The sequence below is a fragment of the Sturnira hondurensis genome, unplaced genomic scaffold (assembly GCF_014824575.4).
Source record: "Sturnira hondurensis isolate 20B ecotype Veracruz unplaced genomic scaffold, ASM1482457v3 Scaffold0014384, whole genome shotgun sequence".
NCBI lineage: Eukaryota > Metazoa > Chordata > Mammalia > Chiroptera > Phyllostomidae > Sturnira > Sturnira hondurensis.
In genome coordinates this window covers 13,133,848-13,159,169 of record NW_028087015.1, presented here as the reverse complement: position 1 = coordinate 13,159,169, position 25,322 = coordinate 13,133,848, and the positions used below count along the sequence as shown (strand labels likewise).

At 41.0% G+C, this 25,322-nt stretch overlaps 1 protein-coding gene across 2 annotated transcripts in view; it reads right to left on the bottom strand.

Annotated features, from left to right (window-relative positions):
- ADCY2 (adenylate cyclase 2) overlaps positions 1 to 25,322 on the bottom strand; it is a 353,912-nt gene that overhangs the window by 316,880 nt on the left and 11,710 nt on the right. For both annotated transcript variants that reach the window (XM_037062983.1, XM_037062984.1), the window contains exon 2: positions 14,530 to 14,727. In XM_037062983.1, coding sequence (XP_036918878.1) covers positions 14,530 to 14,727 — 198 coding nt within the window. The remainder of the gene's footprint in view (positions 1 to 14,529; positions 14,728 to 25,322) is intronic.

The following is a 25,322-nucleotide window of genomic DNA, read 5'->3' as shown; positions in this document are numbered from 1 at the left end:
AAATTTACTCAAGTATTTCACATTTTGTATGCTACAATAAATGGCATGTTTTTTGATTTCTGATTGGAAAATTCTAATATATAAGAATACAGTTTATTTCTGCACACCAACCTTCTAAACTGCAAACTCAGTAAATGCACTAGTTTTAGGGGCATTTCCTAGATTTCAACCCAGATCACACTGTTCAATACAAAAACAATACAAGCCACATGCACAATATTAAATTTTCTAGCAACCACATTAAAAGTAGGTAAAATTGATGTAATGACATGCCATATATAGTAGAGCCAATTTTTCCAAAATATTATAATTTTATTATGTAATGAGTAAAGAATGATGAATTAAATGGTTACATTTTTTCACATTGTCCTTAAAAGTCAGTGTCCACACTTGAAGCACATCTTGGTTAAAAATAGCCACATCTGAAGTGTTCAGTAGCCTCACATGGCTAGTGGCTACGACAACAGACAGTCCGCACACAGACAGATAAAGCCTGAATTCCTATCTTCTAGTCTGTATGTCTTCGTTTCTTCTTCTTGCCTTTTGCACTTGCTAGGAAGTACAATCTGGGAGGGAAGTGGTGAGGGTGATCCTCCCTACCCGACTCCTGATCGCAGGTGACAGCCTTCAGTCTTTCACTGGTAAGTGTGATGCTGTATTTTGTTTGCAATTGAACTTTACTAGTTTGAGGTAGTTCCTTTTATTTCTACACTGCTGAGAGATGCCATCATGAATAAGTGTTTTATTTTGTCAAATGCCTCCTCTGCATCTACTAGCATGATGACAGTGCATTTATTGAAGTAATCTGTTAATGTGATGAATCACATTCATTGATATTTGAATGTTAAACCAGCTGGGTATTCTTGAGATAAACTCCACTTGGGTGCTCACGCATATGTGTGTGTGTGTGTGTGTGTGTGTGTGTGTGTCTGTAGCTTCTTTTCTTGTAATGTCTTTGGCTTTGGTACCAAATTAATTGTGACCTCATGGTGTAAAATGTTGCCTTTTCTATGAGAATTTTTATACTATTGGGATTATTTTACCCTTAAGTTTTGGTAGAACTTACATTTGGTCCTAGAGATTTTTTTTGTGGGAAGATACTTCACAATATATTCAAATTATTTCATACATATAGGGCTATTCAGGATACATTTTTTTCTTTTTTGGTTTTATTTATTTATTTTTATTTTTCAATTACAGTTGAAATTCAATATTATATTTCTTCTTGAATTGGATTTGTTATTTTGCTTTTCAAGAAATCTATCTATTTTGTATAAATGGGGAATTTATTGGCATAGAGCTATTCATAATATTGGGCTGGCCAAAAGAGTTCATTCGGTTCATAAATAAAAATGAAAGACACATTTTTAACTGTCATCAATAACTTTATTAAACAATGTATTTACCGTTTTGCTCCACTACCTTCTGCCATCTTTCAAGCAACTTCATAATTCCATCTTTTTAAAACTTTTTATCTTTTTGAGCAAAGAAAGGTGCCTTTTGCAGTCTTCCAGGGACTTGAAATTTTTTCCATTAAGAGAATTTTGTGAAGACCAAAACAAATGGAAATCGGAAGGTGCAGTGTCTGGTGAGTACTGTGGAAGAATCAAAACTTCCTACCCAAGACGTAACAGTTTTTGCCTGGATCAAAGAAACACGTGCTCTTGCATTATCCTGATGAAAGATATGAGTTTTCTGTTGACTAATTCTGGACACGTTTCATCAAGTGCTGCTTTCAGTTGGTCTAATTGGGAGCAGTACTTGCTAGAAATAACTGTTTGGTTGCCCAGAAGGAGCTCATAAAAGAGAACTCCCTTCCAGTCCCTCCATATACACAACATCACTTTCTTTGGATGAAGACCAGCCTTTGGTGTGATTGGTAGTGATTCCTTTAGCTTGCTCCACAATCTCTTCTCTTCCACATTATTGTAAAATATCCACTTTGAACAGCCCATCACAATTTGTTTTAAAAATGGAATGCTTTCATTGCGTTTAAGTAGGGAATCACATGTGGAAATATGGTCAAGAAGGGTTTTCTGTGCTTCTTATGTGGAACCCAAACACCAAAGCAATTAACATTATCAAGCTGGTGCAAATAATTTTCAGCACTTGCTTTGGCTATTTTGAGTATGTTGGTTATCTCCCCCAAGGTACAATGCTAATTGTTCTCAATTAATGTCTTGATTTGATCGCTATCAACTTCAACTGCTCTACTCAACTGCAGAGTATCGTCCAAAAAGAAATCGCCGACACAAAATTTCTAAAACCACTTTTGACATCTTTGGTCAATCACAGCACCTTCTCTATACACTGTGCAAATCTTTTTTTTTTTTTGCATTTCAATTGCATTTTATCTTTCTTGAAATAATAAAGCACAATATGCTAAAAATGTGGCTTATTTTCTTTTATTTTCAATATTAAAGTGGCTACACAAAACTTCACCGAGTTTGATAAGACTTTTTGTAATGCACACTGTTACGACAGCTGTCTGAATACGATCTAACAAAATTGTTTCAAATCAAGTCACAGAGAACTAAGTGCTATTAGAGTCACCTTAAGGGAAACCAAACGAACTTTTTTGGCCAAGTGACTATTTCCTTGCCCTTTAAGAGTCTGCAGCATCTACCGTGTCAACCATTCTCGCATCCATAATAATGGTATTTTACTTTCCAGCTTTATTTCTGATCAGTCTGGCTGAAATTTTATCAATTTTATTGATCTCAAAGAACTAGTTTGTGTTTCATTGATTATCTTTAGTTTTCTGTTTAAAATTTCACTGTTATTTTCCTTTTAATTTCCTTTCTTCTAATTTGCATTCCTTTTTTTCCAGTTTCTTAAAGCTTAAGTTGTTGATTTGAGCGCTTACCTCTTTTAGTACATTTAATGCTATAAATTTCTCTCTCAGTACCATTTTAGGTGTACCCCACAAATCATAATCCAGCACGCTTTCATTTCATTAGGCCAATGCATTTTCTAATGCTTCTTGTAATCTCTTTTTGGACTCCTGGATTATTTAGAAATGGGTGATTTTGTTTCCAGCTATTGACTGATTAACCAAATTTCTTTGTTATTGATTTCTAATTTAAGTCCATTATAATCAAAAACCATATTCTATAGAACAGTAAGCCTCTTAAACTTAGTGATATTTTTATGGTTGAGAATATGGTCTATCTTGGTAAACACTACACATGAATTTGAAAGAACACATATTCTGCGTTGTTCGGTGAAGCCTCCGATTCGGTCAACTTGTTTGGTGGCATTTCTCAAATCTCCTATACCATGATTAATTTTCTTTCTTACTGCCCCATCTGTTACTGAGACCAAGGTGTTGAAATCGCTGAGTAGATTTGGAACTTAGTAGATTTGGAGCCATGATGAACTGATGCCCTCTGAACTGGGAAACGTCCCTCTCTGTCCCTCCAGGCCCTGCACCAGGAATTATTCCGTCTGCTGTTCTCTGGAGATCCTTCCTTGGCTGTGGTAGACTTCCCCCAGGGTGGATGCTGGATGGAATTCTTTACAAACCCCTGAGCTTGTCTCCCTCCTTCTGTAGTTTTTCTCCACTCTCCTTACGCCTTTGCCTTTCCAAACTGAGAACTCTGTTTTTCTCAACTCTGAAATTGCTGGGTGAGGATGATATTAGTGGCTGCTGAGAAAAGGAAATCTGAAATACTGAATAATGGAGATGCTCAGTGAGGTGTTGCTTAGCAACTCTTAATAGAAAATAATTTGAACTCTGGATTTATTTTTTCCTCCAAACTTGCTGCTTCAGCCTGGAATTTAGAATCCACTCCACTTCACGGCGGCAGCTCTCCTGCATGCTCGTGTGGGTACACACACAGTTCCAACCTGCCAGCAACAGGTTGTGTTATTTACCGGTTCCCAGTAAGTATGTGTCTTTGGGTGGAGCAACAGTACCCAAGATGCAAGGCATCTTGGTAGCTGGAATTCTGTTACAAACACAACCTTTCATAAAACCATCTGGCAAACACAAGGACACCGAATGCAGGAAGCCCTAAGACAACCACCATCAAAAATGTCTCCATTTAAACTGTGTCAATAACAGATGCTTTGGAAGCCCACAGAACATTTTTCCTCCCTTGTAAAATAAAATTCTAACTTTTTCAGCAAAACACTATAAATTTCAGATCACAGTCATGACTTCGACTTCAGGTTGGCCTCCCCAGAGGCGTTTCCAGATGCCCTGAGAGCTGCATACACGGGACCAGGATCCTCCCGACGGTGGCTGGCACCACAGCACCTGAGCCACACTGTGCAGACATCAAGCAAGGTGTTGGACGAAGCCCATGCAGCTTCTCCCAACGCAGAGAGAACCTGGTGCTGGACTGGATTGCACCCTGAGCTGGCACCCTGTGCTGGCATCCTGGCAAATGCCTTTGAGTCTGATGGGGTTTTCCTGTGCAGAAGCAATGGCTGATTACAGGTACACAGGAGCTGAGACAGAACCGATGACAAGAGTAGCAGAAAGAAAGGAAATCATAAGGAATCTATTTATAAGGAATTGATGTTAATTTCAATATAAAAGCAATCACTGATTCCTAGTAATATTGCCTGATATAATGTCTATATATACAAATATTTATTCCAGAGATCAAATGTGTCCCATTTCTCTTAGTGACTCATTCTGCGGAATGAAAATACCTCCAAACTGGATTATGTGGTGCTGACAATTAAAACCAGCAGCATGATTGATTTGTCATCTCTGAAGTAACAGCTATTTCTCCATTAAGTTTTTCCCCAAAACAAAGTAACCAAAATCAGTTCAGACAGAACAATCTAGAATTCCTAAACAACTGCCTTCCTCATCACACAATAATCTGTCCATTGCCAAGTCACAACAGGAAACACCACACAGCTGTCAACTACCATGGGCCCATGGAGTTGACAGGAAATGATGAGGTTGCTAAAATGCCGTGTTCAAATTCTGGCTCTCCTCCCAGCTGTGTGACTTTGGGAAACTTGCCTAACCTCCCTGTGCTTTAGTTTTCTCAACTGAGAAATTGCAAGTACTGTAGCACTTATTTCACAGGGTTGTACAGATCAAACAAGTTATGTATATAAAGTAATTGAATAATGCCTGGTGCAGGGAAAGACCAGGATGGTAGAAGTGTTTTCTATCACTACTGTGATGGAAGAGGCAAGCAGATAGGTATGCTACGTGTATGTACTCTCATGCAGTTTTTCCACAAGCATCTGTGATGTGATCCCTACAACACATGACACTGTGCTGTACACTGGGAACAGCAAATAAAAATGCGTCCAAAGCCACCCCATCTTTCAAATGCACTTTGATGTGGGGGTGAGGTTGGGGAAGGTTTCAAAAGTGAGAATAGTGAGGTGAGAATGGGCTGTGCCTGTTCTATGAGCAAATGACAGTTTAATTACAATGTCCGTCTCAGTACTGGGGGCCGGGCCTGTGCTCCTCTACAGAAAATCATAGGAGGAGAGAAGGAAGAGGAAGCACAGAGCTTGTTCCAGAAACACAGACAGAACTGTCTATTCGAGCAAGGTCAGGACTGCAAGGCCCGGTGAGGGTCGCGGCAAATTCCCAGGTCATTGCACAGCCCTTGTGACTTTCACAGGCTGTGGCCAGGAGCTCAGAGGAGGGAAAACACAGAAACACCCACCACCTCTGCTCCCAACAGCAGAAATGTGGGGGATCTCAAAATAACGACGCTTCAGGCTGGTCTGTGCTGTTTCACTTCCTTAAGATTCACATTTTGTCAGTATGTGCTTTGCCATTAAAAAAATCAAAACCTTCATCTTTGCCGTTAGAATAATTTTTATATTGCTTTTTTCTCTGAGTTGTGTGTGCTTCTTTATATTAACTCTAAAATGCCCCCTGAGAAACCCTGGTGCACAAAAAGCAGACAGAGATGATTTCTCTCTCTCTCTCTCACTCACTCTCTCTCTCTCTCTCTCTCTTTCTCTTTTCAGAGATGGTTTCTTAGATTTTCAGGGACAGGCTGGAGTTTTCCATTTTCAGCCACAGGCTGCTAGGTTCCCCACACAGTATATACATTCTTTAATTGCATTCCAGGTGACTGCAGTAAAGGAAAAGCAAACTAATTCTGTACTATTTCAAAGCCCATGAGAGCCTTTGTTTTCTTACATTTCACCCACTTTCAATAAGAAAATTATGTTTGCACACTTATGTCCTATTTTTGTAACAAAACACACACAGGCACATGCTGAATGTCTGGCATACTTTTAGGAAACAGGACAAAGAAAGTCTCTTCTTTCTGGAGCAAAATGTTAGCTTTTCGAGTAGGTAATTTAACAAATCCATACAGTAACTTCAGCATGGTCTCCTCGCCAAGGCTGAAATGGGGTTGTCAGGAAGGGAAGTGTTGACTTAACTCTATTCAATGAGCTCTTAGTGTGAGGGATGCAGAAAACAGGAGGCAAATGGAGATGTGACTCAGCCCTCTTGTCCTCATTCGGCCAGCCCAGCATCTCTTGTGTATAAGCGTCAGCCCATCTAGGCAATTGCCCTCCTGCCCTGCTACCTTCTGAAGAGTATTCCCACCTCAGAGTGAGGGTTATAAGTCAGTGGTTATCAATTGAGATGAAATGAATTTGTTGTGTTAAAAATTCATTAAATAAAACAGCACCTAAAAAGCAGAAACTTCACCAGGTGAACCAAAGACATTACAAAAATGTATCAGAAAAGAAAGATTTACTTGACGTCACTAATGTAGGAACCCAAAGAAGCATTGCCATTATTCAGACAGCAGAGCTAAACCAAGTTCTCTAATGCACAAGCATTCATTCATGCTGCTCTGTTTGTTTACATGGCATACAATCTTCAGGTTATTTCGTCTATCTATTCCTGATGGTGGATTTAATTCAACAAGATAATCACACACAAGAACGCCCCTAATGCCTGATGGACACTGGTTTGGAAAAGTGTGAAAACTTTCATGGCAAACATTTAAGTCCAAGCTGGATCGGCAGATTCAGTGAAGACTGACGTCAAGAGCAGTTATTGAAATTTAACCAGAGGGAGTGACTATCAGAGCAACAAGCCGCAAGGTACAGCAGGAGAGCACCCACTTAAGAAACAATGTGTCTTCCTTCCTGTNTACTTGACGTCACTAATGTAGGAACCCAAAGAAGCATTGCCATTATTCAGACAGCAGAGCTAAACCAAGTTCTCTAATGCACAAGCATTCATTCATGCTGCTCTGTTTGTTTACATGGCATACAATCTTCAGGTTATTTCGTCTATCTATTCCTGATGGTGGATTTAATTCAACAAGATAATCACACACAAGAACGTCCCTAATGCCTGATGGACACTGGTTTGGAAAAGTGTGAAAACTTCCATGGCAAACATTTAAGTCCAAGCTGGATAGGCAGATTCAGTGAAGACTGACGTCAAGAGCAGTTATTGAAATTTAACCAGAGGGAGTGACTATCAGAGCAACAAGCCGCAAGGTACAGCAGGAGAGCACCCGCTTAAGAAACAGTGTGTCTTCCTTCCTGTGAAATATCTGTCATGAGTTGAATTGTGTCCCTCAAAAAGATATATTCAAGTCCCAACCCCCAGCACCTGTGAATGTGACCTTATTTGGAAATAAGGTCTTTGCGGAAGTAATTGATTTAAGATGAAAACATTGATATGTGCTAAACCCAGTATGATGGCTCTCCTTATGAGAAGACAAGAGACACAGACAAGCGTGGCACATGGTGATGGAAACAGAGATTGGAGTGACATGTCTACAAGCCAAGGATGGCAGGCAACCACAAGAAGCCGGAAGAGGCAAGGAAGGATCTTCCCTCCAGACTTCAGAGGGAGGGTAGCTCTGCTCACACCTTGATTTCAGACTTATGGCCCAAGCGTGAGACACTATTCGTCAAAAGTAGTTAATCCTCTTTAATGGGACTTGCTCATTAGGCAAGTCCCACATTCTAGAGCTCCAGATAGGGACCAATGCTATGTGATGTAACTGCCCTGGGCATGTGCAGAAGGCTGCACCTCATGCACATTGCACTGGTGTCTTTAAAAGAAATTTTAAAACTACGCCATTTATTTCATCTAACAGTACAGAGAAAACAAATAGTTTACATACCCCTATACTACTTTTGAGCTCAAAGTAGATCAAGTATTTTTCAAACCATTCAGAAAAATAAGATTAAATATAGTGACAGCACCACCTTCTTTGTCTATCATTTTTTCATTTCTTATCGTTATTTAAGTAGAGTTGTCTCCATTTTCCTCCCACCACTCCCCCCCCCAGCCATGCCCACCTCCCACCCTTGATCCGACCCCCCTTTGGCTTTGTCCATTGTGTCCTTTATACATGTTCCTGACAACCTTCCCCCCGCCCCCATTGTCCCCTCCCACCTCCCCTCTGGTTACTGTCACTGCCTCTGGTTATATTTGCTTGCTTGCTTGTTTTGTTGATTAGATTAAACTTATAGGTGAGATCATATGGTATTTGTCTTGTCTCTCTATCATTTTATCAATGGGAAAGGCATAGCACAAACTAAGGGTATGTTGGCAAATCAGTTCAAGCAAGAAGCACGCAGACAAGACTTCATCCAAAATACAGATGCAGCCGCTAAACAGCTGGAGCCAAAAAACTCTGCAATTTACCACCTGGCTTCACTTGGAGTTTTTGGAATCGTCAACAAAATATTTTTTAAAAATTTCCTTCCAAGAGGCAGCTGTGTAGAACAAACATCAGCTGGGTTGGGGAGCTGGCAGCCCAGGGTAAAAAGGACTTCAAGATGGGTTGATCTGTGCTGAATTAAAGTGCCACTGTTGGGAAGGCTCCAGATGCAGCCAAGGCTGTGAGGGCAAACCCCTGAAGTTCTCCTTTTCATCTTCCTTATTCCCCCCGTAACCGCTTCCACATGGTGTAGTACACCACTCTGTCAGCCTGCCACCTTCCTACTTGCCTGACCTTCCCCATGGCTACATGTTATTGCAAAATGACTCCTTTTTGCATGATCAAAACTGACACCACCACTCTTAAATCATGCCCTGGTAATTCCGTACAATTCCACCTACGGAGGTTTTAGAAACCAGTTCTTTAAAAGGCATCCTTCAGGGGCCATATTGTAAGACACAGACTTGGCACCTGTGGCATTTGGGGCTGGATAATTCTTTGTGGGGGGTGCTACCCTGTGCAACAGCTCTGAATTCCACCTACTAGATAGATGACAGTGGTGTTCCCCCAATCCAGGTTGTGACAATCAAAAATGTTTCCAGAACTAGACAAATGTTCCCTGAGAGTGACATCACTCCCAGAAGACAACAACTTTTATCATGAATAGGAGCTGGCCTCTGGAGTCAGACCCTCTGGGTTCAAACTGCTTCTTCCACTCACCAGCAGCTTAGCCATGAGCAAGGTACTTCAACGTCCGGTGTCTGTTTCTACATTTAGAAAGTATGAGTGTGATGATGCCCACCTTATGGAGTTATGTGGGGATAAATGAGGTTATATAAGAAAAGCAACTGGAACAGAGCTTGGCACAGCCCAATGATACACATGCTGGCTGCTTACACTCTATGTTCTGCACATGACACATTAACAGCAGAATCCACACTCAATCCAGCCAAGCAGTGAAGAATTCTCCTTACCCAAAGAGGGGCCTAGGCTTTGCCTTGTGCTCCTGGGCAGTCACTCCTGAGCCCCTAGAATGCTCTGCCTGACAGAGATGTCTCTGTTTGTCTGGGAGTTTTGGCCAGAGACAGTCTAAATATGATCTGCAATGGGGATTTAGAGCCATCCTGTATCATTTCTGCCTCAGAGGGGCTGAAAACTACAGGTATCATGTAAAGCTGGAGATTAAAGGTCAGCCATGCAAGCAGTATGTGATTGAACCCCAGGAAAAGCTCTGGACACAGAAGGGTCAGTTGACCTTCCCGGGCAGGCAATACTCCACGCACAGTGCCATACAACACTGTCGAGAGAGGAGCACAGTCCGTGACCGCACCGAGAGAACACTGCGAGCTCCGCATTTGCTAGTCTTCCTGGGCACTTCCCTTGGCTGCTGTTCACCTCTATTCTTTCTTTGTAATAAACCATAACTGTGAGTATAATGGCTTTCAGTAAGTTCTGCAAATTCTTCTAGGAAGTTACTGAACCTCAGGGAGGTCTTGGGATGTTGGAAACCGTCATGCCTGGTTTCAGGAATTGTACCTGCCCCCCATGGCTAAGCAAGTGACCTCTGGAATGTGAGCCGCAGGAGACAAAGCTGGTCTCTGGCAGCAGATGCTGCCCCTGCTTCATCTCCCTGCTCCCCCAAAGCATGGTGATGTCCATGGCGGGTACAACCCCTCGGAGGGGGCAACCTAGGCCAGACACAATCACTTGGGAGGCCATCATGGAAGGACTAAGGGGGGGAGGAGGGGGCTGTGACAAAAAGGGAGCAATGGACCCTCATCCCCCCCAGCTATTGTGACACAGCCTGAGTCCCCTTTTCCATCTAGGAGAAGTGCTGCTCAGCTCTAATCCACTTAAGCCTAAAAACCTATGATGGGGAAGATGGTGCAGCCCTGTGCTGGAAAGGGCGAGTACCAGGGGTAAATCAGGCGTAAGAAAGAGTATGTAAAAATCCTGTGAAACCTGCTCTCTTTAGAATGCTCTCATTTAAATGATAAGGGTCCAAGCAAGAAGTTTGTTCCTCAAAGTTTTAGGGCTTGTTGGTGATCTGACTCTGCCTGAGAATAAGGCCTCACAGTTCTTTGAATGCTATCTATTGCTTGATCCTTACCTGTATTCTTGTGCAAATGAACCCAATAAAAGCCCCTTGAGCAGGGGGCTCTTGGCCCTTCCCCATTGAGGGATCAGCCACTTTTCCTCCCCAAGCAGATCACATCAGTCTCAGTCATGTTTACTCTCATCCGTTGCACACGGGGGGAACTTGCAAGGAAAGTCGCCCCCACATTGGGAACCCTGAACTTGCCAGTGGTGTCAGCGGTGAGGGTGGTCGTGTGTGGCTGTCCCCTTCATCTGTGCAGTGTGCTCCCTCCTGCACCTCCTTACTACAACAGCGTTAATTTAACCGTCTCCTACAGGGAACCAGTCCTTGAGCACAATTCCTTAAGCACAGTGAACCTACTACAACACTTACAGAAGGTTAGTGCTCACTGAGGGGCCTATATTAAAAGATACCAGACTTATGGCTAATGGGACAGAATGATTTCATCTTAAACCTGCATGCCTATTGAATGGGGCAGCTGTGGCCAAGAGGGTTGGGCAGCATTTCAAGCTCCGGTGGAGGAATGGAGCCCAAAGTGGCCCTTTTCTGGAAAGGTGTGTGAGCAGGCCCACAGTGTGAGAAAGACATCCCACCCAAGCCCCCCCAATAGGAAGTGACCAAAAAGAGCTGCAACCTGCCTGTCCATGGCCTTTTCTGAGCATCGGGCACACATAGCTGTGTCCCAGAAACTTTCCCAAGCCACAAGCAGGGCTGGCCACCCCACCTGCAATGTCAAGTACACTGAGGCTCCACAACAATCTAGTTCTCCCAGGGGCCCTGGCTGAATAATGAAGGCAACCTCACAGGTGGAACTGTCTCAGGCAGAAGTAGAAAACCCCACTCAACCTGAGCTTGGAAATGGCAATGTCAAAGCACACAGGAATAACTAGTGCTGGGACATTTAACCAACAAACTCGACACCTGCAAGAAATTGATCTTGAGAAGATGGAAGTAAAAAATGACTATGAAATAAGTATGCTTAATATGCTCAAAGAGATTTTTTTAAAGCCAGTGGACAGCATCAATAGAACCAAAATGTATGTCGTAAAAACAAAAGATAAGCAAAAACAAAACAAGTGGATAAAAAATCCAACAACAACAACAACGACAAATCTGGAGATGACAAAATCAAGTCATCCATTAACGGACACCCTGAGTGAGTAGCCATGAGCGCCTTCCATCAGTGGGCCACTCCTGTGGGTGCAAAGAGACGACAGTAAGAAGACAGTCACAGCCTAGGAGTTTATATTCTCTCAGGGGATACAGCCAGTAGACCAAGAGAGAGATCTGTAATATGATGTGGGGTGCTGTAAATCATGGTCAGTGCTACAGGGAAAAAGCAGGCTAAGGGGGTCTCCCCGTGGGTTAGCATCTGAAGATCAAAGACCACTGCTCTGCGGCAGGGACACATGAGGTTGATGCAGGTAACGGAGGGGCCAGGGAGGGGCCATGCAATACGTGGAAGAAGAGCACTGTGGACAGGTGGGAGGTCCTTATCCTGATGAACTGTCTCTCCTACAATCATGATAACCACACAACAAACACTGAATTCCTGGCAAAATTATTGATGACCCAATTATGTTAAAAACAGGTCTAATGCCACTCACACTGTTAATCACTTCCGCCCCGCAGTAGGAGCCCTGGCTAATAACACTTGGACAAAACAATGCATGAGAACAGAGTGGATTTGGAATTTGGAAGTGAGAAAATGTTAATTATCTGGAGATGATTAATACTGTCTATATACATAAACTGACACCCTTGGATCAACTAACAGAGCTAATAAGAGTTTACCATACCAGGTCGACATAAAAAAGAGCAATATCCTTATGCATAGATATTAAATAGAAAAGAGAATAAGAAAAAAGCTCTTTTGTAAAACCACCAAAAAATTATAGAGACTGAGGCACAAGTCTAAGGAACATTACAACTGATTTCATGAAGAGAAGAAGTCTTTGAAGGACATAAAATAAAACCAGAATTGTTAGAGAGGCATGCTATGCCATTCTATGGAAAGACTCAATACAAAGAAAGAAAGAGCACATCTCTGGATGTTTTATACAATCTCATTTTATTATTTCCTAATTGTTAAATACCTTTCAAAACAAAAAAATAGGAAATGCCATATAATTAAACTCCAGATTCCAGCTGGAGTTTGCACTGAGCATGACAAGCTGGTTCTGTAATTCATGTAGAGACTAAGCTAAGACAAATTCTAAACAACAGAAAAACAGGACAGCATGGAGGGGATACTTGCTCTTCCAGAAAGTAAGGCTTCTTATAAAGCTTTATCCTTAAGTCAAAGTAGCACTGGTGCAAGGAGACACCAGGGTCTCCATGTCACAGGCCAGGAAACAAATCCTCTTAAGCTACCTCCTTCTTCTATTCTGTGTGCGCCAGTGTGAAGGTGCGGGGGACTGTGGACCATGTGCACCCTTTAAGGCAGTCGGGTGAGGCTCGGGGACAGGGCACGTGAAAAAGAGAGGCAGAGCTGAGGCAAGGGAGGAACTGGCCCTCTGAGCAAGGGGGCGTGTGCCCACCTTCCAAGAGGCTTGAAGGCAAGAGTGATAATGAGACTGCGATGGGAGCCTCCCTGACCCCTGGAGCTTCTTCAGGGAACTGCAGGAGAGGAAAAATTGCACCATGATTCTTCTGTCCGCTAGAACAGTGCTTTTTAGAGCCAGAGAGGCCAACCTAAGTTCATTTACTCCAATCTTCTCCCTTTGCGGAAGAAACTGAAGTCCAAACATGATGATGGCTTGGCTAAGGTCAGGGGACAACAGAAGTCACAGGAAACCTCATCCAGGGCTCTCTCCAGCTAAGGCACACCGAAATGCTCTTTCCTTTGCCCTGTCACTTGAACCCTGTTGTTTATTCCCATCTTGAATGTCCCTTCTCCCTTGTTCTTTACAGGGATTCTCCCTCACTGGTTCCCTGCTCCTACAAATCTCGTCCTCTATCCGTGCCTGGCTCCTGTTCCTCTCCTATCCGGCCTCTTGAGCCCTCACTAAGCCTGTGATGATCCTCTTGGTGTTCAATTCACACTCTCCCTGAATGGTGGCTGACCCCCACAGCTTCGATTGCAAGCTTGAAGCTAGCAACTCGTACATAGTATCTCCAGCCCAGACTTGCCCACGCCCTGGACCACACACTGTTTAATCTAGCAGTCAGTGGGCCACATCCAGGTAGCTGCAGCCCATTCATCAGGCTACACCCTCCTAAAGACGTAACACCTTTCAGAAGGAACCATATTCTAAGCCGAGAGCCTCATCAGGTTCCAAATAAAGAACTGTGAGTTTCCCAACATGTAGGGAAGAAATCTTATTGATATGATGTATGCATGTCAGTACATACCTCAGTATCACAGAAGTATGTCTGTGAGGAGAACGATCCAGGGACTGAGAAAGAGCTCAAGGGCAACTTCCAGGCTTTGAGAATTAGAGGCCCAAGGTAAGGCTCCCATCCCAGAGCTCTGGATCTTAGAATGATAGGAAACTCAAGGAACCAGGAGAAGATGGCACTGATGAAAGGTGCGGTGAGGTGTAAACCTAGACTTAGCCATCCAAAACCACGACAAGGGAGACCCAGGCCCTCACCCTGCCTGCCAGCAGGTCTGATGAGTTAAAATGGGCATCAACTCACTTCAGACATGAGGTCGCCACAAAGATGACTATTCCAAATGAGTTCCTTCTAAAGGCCTCTTATTTCCAGTTTAGGGCCAAGTTTACAGAATTAAGTATGCCACCAATCAGAGGACACAAAGAAAATATAAAAACCATTTTAATACCTTACCTGGTCCCAGGGAGAGATGGTGCCTCCAAAACACATGAACAGGTAGGCCATGGCCACGAGACAGACCCATATCACCACAGAGAAAAGGCGGAGCAGCTTCTTAAACACGGACTCGATGCAGACGAGGATGAATATCGCAAAGAAAATCGCCAGCGCAGTAGGAACTGTGATTAAAAACGCCACATGGTCTTCGACTTCCTAATGGAAAAAAATATCGCAAGGTATAATTTAGAAAGACCACAGTGGCAATGATTTATGTTACCAAAATGTTTATCAACATTCATCAGTGTCAAAATACATTGGGTTTCAAGAACTATTTCAGAAGTGGAAAGTTGACACTTTTGAAAATGTAATTTTCCTGTTCAACAGCCACGTTTTGCCATATAAATATCCCAGTATTCACTATTTAAATATGCAAAAGAGCTATGCCATCAAATGTAAGTTTTCCCTGAAAAATGGAGAAATGAATTTTATTAAAAAGTGAATGCAAGCCCTGGCTGGTGTAGCTCAGTGGATTGAGCACAGGCCTGCAAACCACACAATCGTGGTTTCGATTCCCAATCAGGGCACATGCCTGGGTTGCAGGCCAGTTCCCAGCAGGGGACACACCAGAGGCAACCATACATTGATGTTTCTCTCCCTCTCTCCTTCCCTTCCCCTCTAAAGATAAATAAATAAAATCTTTTTTAAAAAGTGAATGCAAGTGAATGCATAATATCCAGATAAAATAAGACAACCAAATTCACTGCCTGCATCATAGGATTTAAGAAATGGTCTGACCACAGAAACTAAAGGCTTCCAGATATTTTCAAATATTTTATTTTCAGAAAATCCATAAACTAGCTCAGTCTCTAAAGTGATGAGCTTTTATTTTAATGCATGGCAATTAATATTTCAAACGGATCATAGGTTAATAGAAAAGGGACAGAAAGTACTAAATATAGAAGATGAGAGACCAAGAAACACTTAGAAGAATATGCCATTTTGCTAGTTTCTTTCTCCACCTCTCTTGGGCTCAGGTAGCAGAAAGAAAACGGGCATTTATTAATCGCCTCTCACTGACACATCATTTCAAAATCCGCGCTTGATCACTGATCCTCATTTTCCAGGTATCTCTTTCTAGCCCCTTCCCAAAGGCACACTATTTCAATTCCACCCAAGTCAACACTACGCAAGAGATATCGTGTTTCCTTTGATTATACAAGCATAGGTTTAGGCTTTAGCTTCTGCAAAGCACTATGCTGAAAACTTGCTAAGAAAAGCAGGCACCATGGAGGAAACACAGTTCAAGGTCCTTAATCCTCATTCAACCTGTTTAGTTACCAACACACCCAAAGGAGTTCCAATGGAAAGAATCCATGTGGCTGGGACCCTAAGAACTTCCACTGAGGTTTCAGAATATTAAAAGTTATGGTTAAAGTTGGGAGTCACAGAGCAGCTCCTCGAGTCTGGGGAAGACCTCCCCTTTTTTGGTTGCTTCCAGGTTCACTCGTCCCATGTGTAGTTATAGCTTCACACTGGAGATGGCCCTATTCAGATATCAAGCCACTAACCAAGGTAGCAGCACAAAATCAGCCAAATAACCACACTGAGTCCAGGTAAACATGGAGGGGGAAGAAAGGAACCCAGGCCTACTCTTGATGACTCCATTTCCCCTTCTCTCTTCCACAATTCTATATGTATCACGTGATACCTGGGAACAGGGCCGCAGTAACAACAACCATAGCAAATACTAACAGCTAGATTTTTGTACTAAGCACTCTCACCTGTACTACCCTCTTTAACACTTTCAACAACCCCATGACGGGGCACTGCTGTTAGCAATACTCTACAGGGGAGAAAACCGAGGTACCAGGAATGAAAATGAGTTGCTGTGGGTTGACCACCCCGGGAGGAAGAAAGAACTAGAACTCAGCCCAGGGATCTGGCTGGGGGGTCTGTGCCAGCCACCACAGCAGTACTCTGCCCTCTGGTTGTGCAGAGATTGTGAGCTACACCAAGTGGACCAGCGCTGGAGTGGCCAAAAGAACGTACGTTTCCAGAACTGGCAGGAGGCAAGAGGATTAAATGTGATGTTCTTATTCTCTCCCTCATTGCTATTTTTGTCCACGATTAAGTGTCTAAGTTGTACTCTTACCCACAGACACATGTCACAATCGCTGCAAAAGAGTGTCAAGTATCCATCAGACTGCCGATGCTCCCCTGAATTCAGACACCGGGAATCAACATAAGCATGGACATGAGAGCGTGCCTTCTGTGTATATCAAATGTGAGGTTGTGACTGCTACACGCATGGAACCCTGCAAACTCATTTTATTTTAAATTTCCCAAAATGAACTTAACTGACAGCTACGGGCAGACAGGTAACCAGGGAATAACCAGGACAGCTGTTTTCCCAGTATGCCTTTTCATTTATTTCATTAACCCAGTAGGGGAGAAACCATGATGGGTTTTATTGGCTCGTACTTCTCCAGAAAGGCTGAAAATGGTACAAGAATATGCATAACTGTAAAGTTAAAATTAGTAGGTAAATGAAGTGAAAAATTGTGATGGAGCCCTTCCAGGAAGTGGAGGACATACTGAATTACTTATAGGTGCTTTTCCTGCATTTCTCGTTTAAAAGATCTAACTATGAACACGACAATACCCACTGGCCAATACCACTGGGTACAGTATAGGATAAGGCTAGATACTGTGCTGGGCTTGAAATATTGTGGTCTTTGCCTCCCTTTTTTTTTCCACGTCAGGGTCTTCATCACTGAGAAGTGTGATTCGTCTGGGCTGCAGGGTGACCTCTGCATTAGATGCAGTGCACCCAGGGCCTAGGTCTCATCCTATTCTTAGAGATCCAATAAAAGGGCTTTAATTTCTTAAGAAATTTAAAAACCTGAGCTTTTAGGGTCAAAGGTTACTCCCATCTACATGCTAACACTCTTGTAAACTACAACAGTGGATGTATTTTTAGGGAGTAGGAAGCATAGGAAGGCCTCTCAGTCGGAATGTGATCCCAGGGGGCTGGTGACATACCCCTCCCTGCTCACCAGATGCCTCACATTACCAAGTCAGTTCAGTTCCAGAGGACGACCTTCCTTCAGCTTCAAACAGTGTGCCCCAGCTCTGTGGGTGAGAGGCCTCGCAGACGGCCAAGGTCAATGGCTGCCGATAATCAGCAGCTGCTCGCCGGAAAACCTGAGCCCACAGAAACACAGGGGCTCCTCCAGAGAGAGACCAGCCATCAATGTAGTCTTCATTTGCCTCTGAACTCCAGCTCCAAGAAAGTTTTAATACAGACTTCTCCACAAGATAGAATCTTTTATAAGTGTCAAGGGAAAAACAGTAGAGCATTCATTTACAAATGTATAAGCTCATAAACTACATCCTTTCCTAGTCCTACTGTTGGCATCGTGCATTTTTCTTAAGGCTAAGTAAATGGAATAAAGGAATGCCCTCAGACCTGAAATGGCATGGGACCCTCCCACTCCTACTCGGTTTCCAGTAGACTGAAAGACGGATGAAGCCACAAGGCACACCCCGTGGCTGTTTTCTTCTGGAGCTAGCTGAGTTTTCAAAATTCAGAGTATAAAACAAACAGTTACTCAAAATAAATTGAGCTAAAACATTCAAAACATTGTCAATATAAATAAATATGTTTACATACCCAAACCCCTTCTCCCTTTACCCAAAAAGATGACATAACACAAAGTGAAATATACTAAATTACCTTTATTAGTACCAAAATGTACTAAAATGACTTTGAACTTTGACTTTAAAATGGTAAAAAAATCACCATAAAACACAAACTAAATGAAATGTACTAAAATGCCTTTAAAAGGGAGATGTCAAGCATGGTATCATCTACTGTAATGATAATGGGTTCCTATCACTCTCTTTGGACATATTATCCTTTCTTTTCCAATGCATTTTCTGGTAATTTTGGATGACTCCTAATTGCTAGGCCTATTAAATACCCATCACTGTTATTTATTACGTGATGGCTCCCTTATTTCTTAGAGGCTTTTTCATGGAGCAACAGATTATCTGTATTTTCATTCTTTTCCATGTGCATTTTTCATGTGCTGTAAACAGAACAATTTTTCATTTAGATGGTAAAGGGCGTCTAATGTAAAACATTGCTTTTCTATGAGAAGATATGTTACGGAAGTGCTTTGAAGTCCCAAGTCTGAAGGTAGAAACCAGTTCCCCTTACTTACTGCTGTGTCTTGGGGTGGGCTCTGACCCTGCGGCCTGTGCCCTCCCGTAACAGCAGTGTGGACACTGCAGGGGCACTAGGTGTCTGTGCCTCATGGCCACCCCACCGATAACAGAGGCTATGGCCATGATGATCAGCACTTCCCTTTTCCTTCACATCTCACAACTTTCTCACCAAGGCTAGTCTGACTTTTCATTAATGGACTGATGCCCATTTTGCATTCTAAATAATAATTTACTTTATTACCACAAATTATTTTGAATAGTTGTCATTGTGCAAAATGAAATCAGCCTGTAGCTATGCTATATATATGATGTCAGGTTTGTGCGTGCAGATCTAGACTGTTATTCACTCATATATGTGTGTGTGATATAACAGGAAATATATTCTTCATTCTTTTCTACATATGTAGTTGTATTCTAAATATCACGAGGTACAAATAAAAATACTGATTAAAAATGCTACATAACCATAACAAAATAAATCAAAAAATGATCTAAACAAATGGAGAAACAGTCCATGTACACAGATAGGAAAACAATATTGTCAAGATGTCAATTCTTCCCCAATTAATCTGTGCATTCAATGCAGTCCCAACAAAAATCCCAGCAAGTTATTCTGTAGCTATGAACACACTGATTTTAAAGCTTACATGAAGAGTCAAAAGACCCAAACTAGCCATCCAAAGTGAAGGACAAGAACAGAGTTGGAGGACTAACACTGCCTGAATTTAAGATTTACTAGAAAGCTCCAACATTCAAGACGAGGTGACATCAGCAGAAGAGACAACAGGCCAGTAGAACAGAACAGACCTACACAGATGTAGTCAACGGATATTTGATGAAGGAGTAAAGACAAGTCAAGGGAGGAAGGACAGTCTTTTCAGCAAAAGATCTTGAAACATCTAAATAGATATCCACATGCCAAAAAAATAAGTGACATACTTTACACTCTCCCACAAATTAACTCAGACTGGATCAGAGATCTAAATGTAAAATGCAAAAATTATTCTGAAAAAATTCTGAAAGCCTTCTTATATCCAAACCTTAGTCAATTTATCATGCTAAACAATCCAAAACACAGAAATATTTTTGAAATGAACACACAAATTATATGTATACAGAACATGAACTGGTTTCTCCCTGCTTATTTTACGAATGACTTGTTTACATACATACAAACATATGGCCTCCAGTCTGGCCATATCTACAATTCTCAGCTCCTATGACACAGGACAGAATTCTCACTCACATTTTAAGAATATGAATAAAGGCATTAAAAAGTGCATTTTACATGGGAAATTGTTTTAAATCAGGCATCATACTTTAAAGAACCTTCCCTTACATAAGAACTAGATCCCAAATATAAAGTATTCTGAGGGCAACGCTAGTCTCACAAAAGAAAGGCAAAGTCTCCAACTCCCTCCCCTTTCCTTCCCCCAAACCTCCACTCCTCATCCCCTGCCCCCAAAAACCCACAGATAGATGAGTGCACTAAGACATGGATCCTGGAGCAGCTGGGAGAAACAAGAACCATCCTTACACTGTTGACATAATGAGGTGCCACCGATGATGAAGGCTGGGAAGCCCAGCAGAATGTAGATCCACAGAATACCAAGTGGGGCGAAGAGAGACAAAGTGGACCTCAGCTGGGACGTATTCCAGATATCTTGGAAACCGAAGCAAACTATTCTTTGGGAAAAGCTTCCCTGCTTAGAACTTCAATATTCCTACCAATTACAATCAAACAACTTACATTAAAAAATCACACACACACACACACACAATGAGCAGAGTAACTAAGAATGATATAAGAAACAAATAGTTTTGTTTTCCAAGGAAACCACATGTCAGAATTGGCCACCAAAGAACACAGACTAGCTGTACATGATATGTTTAAAGGAACATGAAGGATGATGACACAACAGGAATCAATCAAGTACAAACATAGAAAATGAAACATGTAACAATGAAAAACATAAACATATAAATAAAAGCTCAACAATTGGGTTAAACAGAAAAAAACAGTTAAAATAGTGAACTGTACAATAAAACAAAGCTTAAACAATGCAACAAAAAATATAAGGAGATAAAAATTATAAGAAACACTAAGACATGAAGAATAGAATAAAAAGAATAAAAGCGTATAACAAATGTCTGTCTGACTGGAATCTGAATTACAAAATGAAGAGACTTGACATAAAACATCTAGAGACAGATCAGTTGGGGCTTTTGCAATACTAATGAAAACCAATACTCTACAACTCCAGAATGTCAGTTAGACAAAAAGAAATACAAGCATGTTTACATGAGAAAATACAAAATATTAGAGATGAAGAAGAGATCCTAACAGTGCCCAGCCAGGAAGGAAGGATCACCCACAAAGAACAACACGGCACTAGAGAAGAAATTTCAGCAGTGCAAGAAGTAATGGTGAATTAATGAGTACAAAATAAGTCAACCTTGTATAATCAACAAGTTATTTTAAAGAGAAAAAATGTCAACATTTATAGATAAATAATTTTTTAAAGCTGACATGTACCATCAAAAAAATTTTTCTACTTAGTCCACAAAGAAGTATCAATACATTAAAAAAATTGAAATTATATCACAATGATTTCAAAATACAAAGCACAAAGTAAGCAAAAAGAATGAAATAATAAAAATTAGAGTTGAAGAAAATGAAATGCAAAATATTCTGAAACCAAGAACTGGTTCTTTAAAATATAAACAAGATTAATAAATGCTTCACCAGCCTTATCAAGAAAGAATGAAAGAGGACCCAAATAATTAAAATGAGAAACAAAAGAGGCAAAATGACAACTGACACCACAGAAATACAAAGGATTATAAGAAACTACTATGAATCGTAATATGCCAACAAGTTGAACAGTCTGGAAGAAATGTACACATTCCTAGAAACATACAATCTTTCAAGAGTAATCCAGAAGGAACAGAAAATCCAAACAGACCAATGATAACCAACAAAATTGACTCAGTCGTCAAAAACTTCCCCAACAAACAAAAGCCATGAACTGGATGGCTTTACATGGAACTTTTACCAAACATTGAAAGAATAATTAACACCTATCCTCCTCAAACCATTCCATAAAATTCAAAAAGACGGAAGTCTCCCAAGCTCATTTTATGAGGCTAGCATTATCCTGATTCCAAATCCTGCCCTGGCTGGTGTAGCTCAGTGGATTGAGCGCGGGCCTGTGAAGCAAAGGATCGCGGTTCGATTCCCAGTCAAAGCGCATGCCTGGGTTGCAGGCCAGTTCCCAGTGGGGGACACATGAGAGGCAACCATACATTGATATTTCTCTCCCTCTCTCCTTCCCTTCCCCTCTCTCGGAAAATAAATAAATAAAATTTTTTAAAAGATTTTATTTATTTATTTTAGAGGGGAAGGGAAGGAGAGAGGGAGAGAAATATCAATGTATGGTTGCCTCTCATGCGTCCGCTGCCGGGAACCGGGAACCGGGAACTGGCCTGCAACCCAGGCATGTGCCCTGACTGGGAATCGAACCGCGATCGTGTGGTTCGCAGGCCCTTGCTCAATCCACTGAGCTACACCAGCCAGGGCTAAATAAAATATTTTTAAAAAATTATAGACCAATATCCTCCTGCATGAACATGGATAAAAGAATTCTGAACAAAATATTATCGAACCAAATTCAGCAGAACTTTAAAAGACCATACACCATGATCAAATGGGATTTATTCCTGGGATACAAGGTTGGTTCAACATCCACAAACCAATTAACATGATAACAGCACATAAACCAAAGGCAGGACAAAAGGTCTTATGATCATATCAACAGATAAAAAAAATGCACTTGGCAAAATCTGGCACCCATTTATAATAAAAATTATCAGCAACATGGAAACAGAGGGAACATGCTTCAATATAATAAATCCATACTCACATAAGATCACACTCAACAGGGAAAAGTTACAGGTTTTTCCCTTAAGATCAGAAACAAGACAGAGATGCCTGCTCTCACCACTCATATTCAACATAGTACTGGTAGTCCTAGCGACAGCAGTCAGACAAAAAGAAATGAAAGGCATTCAAATTGAAAATGAAGAAGTAAAATTCATTATTTGAAGATGACATGATACTATATATAGAGAACTCTAAGATTTCACCAAAAACTACTAGAACTGATAAATGAATTTAGCAAAGTAGCAGGATGCAAAATAAGTATTCAGAAATTGGCTTCATTTTTGTATACAAATAATGAACTACCAGAGAGAGAAATGAAGAAAACAATCCCATTTACAGCTACATCAAAGAAAATACATTACTTAAAAATAAATTTAACCAAGGAGGTAAAAGGCCTGTACTCAAAAAATTAAAAGACATTAAAGAAAGAAATTGAAGAAGATAATAATAAATGGAAACATGTATTGTGCTCGTGGATAGGAAGAATTAATGTCATTAAAATGTTCATACTGCCCAAAGCAATCTATAGATTGCCACCCATTTCAAAATATCAATGGCATTTTTCACAGAACTAGACATAATCCAAAAATTTATATGAAACCACAAAAGACCCAGAATAGCCCAGCAATCTTGAGAAAGAAAAACAAAGTTGAAAGTATCACATATCAAACTATACTACAAGGCTACAGTAATCAAAATAACATGGTACTGGCATAAAAACAGACACATGGGGAGCACGGGGCGAAAAAAAATACACATGCAAAAAAAACCACAGACACATAAATTAATGAAACAAAATAAAGAGCCCAGAAATAAATCCACGCCTATGTGGACAATTAATATATGATGAAGGAGGCAAGATCATACAATGGAGAAAAGATAAGTCTATTCAATAAACATTGGGAAAACTGGCTACATGCAAAAAATAAAATAAAACTAAAGCACCTTCTTACACCATATACAAAAAATAAACTCAAAATGTACTAAAGCTTAAATGTAAGACTCATAACCAAAAAACTCTTAGAAGAAAACATAAGCTGTAAACCCTCTGCCACTTCCCTTAGCCATATTTTTTATGACATACCTCCTCAAGCAAGGGAAACAAAACAAATGAACAAATGGGTTTGCATCAAACTAAAAAGTTTTTGCACAGCAAAAGGAAATCATCAACAAAATGAAAAGATAACCCACTGAATGGGAGAACATGTTTGCCAAGGATATGTCTGATGAGAGGTTAATAACCAAAATATAAAAAGAATTCATACAAACTTTACACACACATACAAAAAAATCCACTGGAAAAATCAGCAGAGAAGCTCAATAGAAATTTCTCCAAAGAAGATATACAGATGGCCAACAGACATATGAAAGATGCTCAATAGTATTAATCATTAGAGAAACATAAATTAAAACCACGGTGAGATATCACCTCATAGCTTGTCAGGATGACCATCATCCATAAATCACAAGTGACAAGGGGTGACCAGGATGTGGGGAAAAGGGAACCCTCCCGCTCTGTGGCAGTTGAGTGGGATGGCACATTGGTACAGCCACTGTGGAAAACAGTATGGAAGTTCCTCAAAAAAATAAGAATAGAACTACCTATAACCCAAGAACTTGATTTGTGGGTATGTAGCTGAAAAAAAATACAAATTCAAAATGATACATGAATCCTATGTCCATCACAGCTTTATTTACAATAATCAAGCTATAGAAGCAACCCGTTTCCATCAATAGACGAGTAAATAAAAAACCTGCAGCATACACACACACACACACACAAACGCACACACATACATACATATGTGGCATATATATATATATATATAACTCAGCCATAAAAAGGATGAAATCTTACCATTAGCAACCACTCTGATGGACCTAGAGGGTAGTATGCAAAGTGAAATAAGTCAGGCAGAGAAAGATCACTTCAATTATATGTGGAATCTAAAGAAAAAAAATTAAGAAACAACATGGAAGCAAACTCAAAGATACAGAGAAGAGACCGATGGCTCCCACAGGGGAGGACGGGTACGTGGTTCAGGGAAGAGGTGAAGGGATTGAGGAACACTTGTTCCTTGATGACCCTGCCCCTTATTTCCCCTGTTATCTCCTGACCCCGCCTTCCCTGTGGTCACTGTCGGTTTGTTCTTTATTTCCATGTCTCTGGTTCTATTTCGCTCACTTGTTTGTTTTGCTGATTAGGTTCCACTTATATGTGAGACCATATGGTACTGGTGGGCATGCAAACTGGTGCAGTCACTGTGGAAAACAGTACGGAATTTCCTCAAAAAACTAAAAATGGAACTGCCTTTTAACCCACAATTCCACTGCCAGGATTATACCCTAAGAATTCTAAAACATCAACTCAAAAGAACCCATGCACCCCAATGTTCATAGCAGCACAATTTACAATAGCCAAGTGCTGGAAACAGCCTAAGTGCCTATCAGTACATGAGTAGATGAAAAAATTGTGGTACATTTACACAATGGAATACTATGCAGGAGAAAGTAAGAAAGAGCTCCTACTATTTGTAACAGCATGGATGGAACTAGAGAGTGTTATGATAAGTGAAATAAACCAGGTGGTGAAGACAAAAATAAAAAAATTTTAAAAGAAATCTCTAAAAGAACT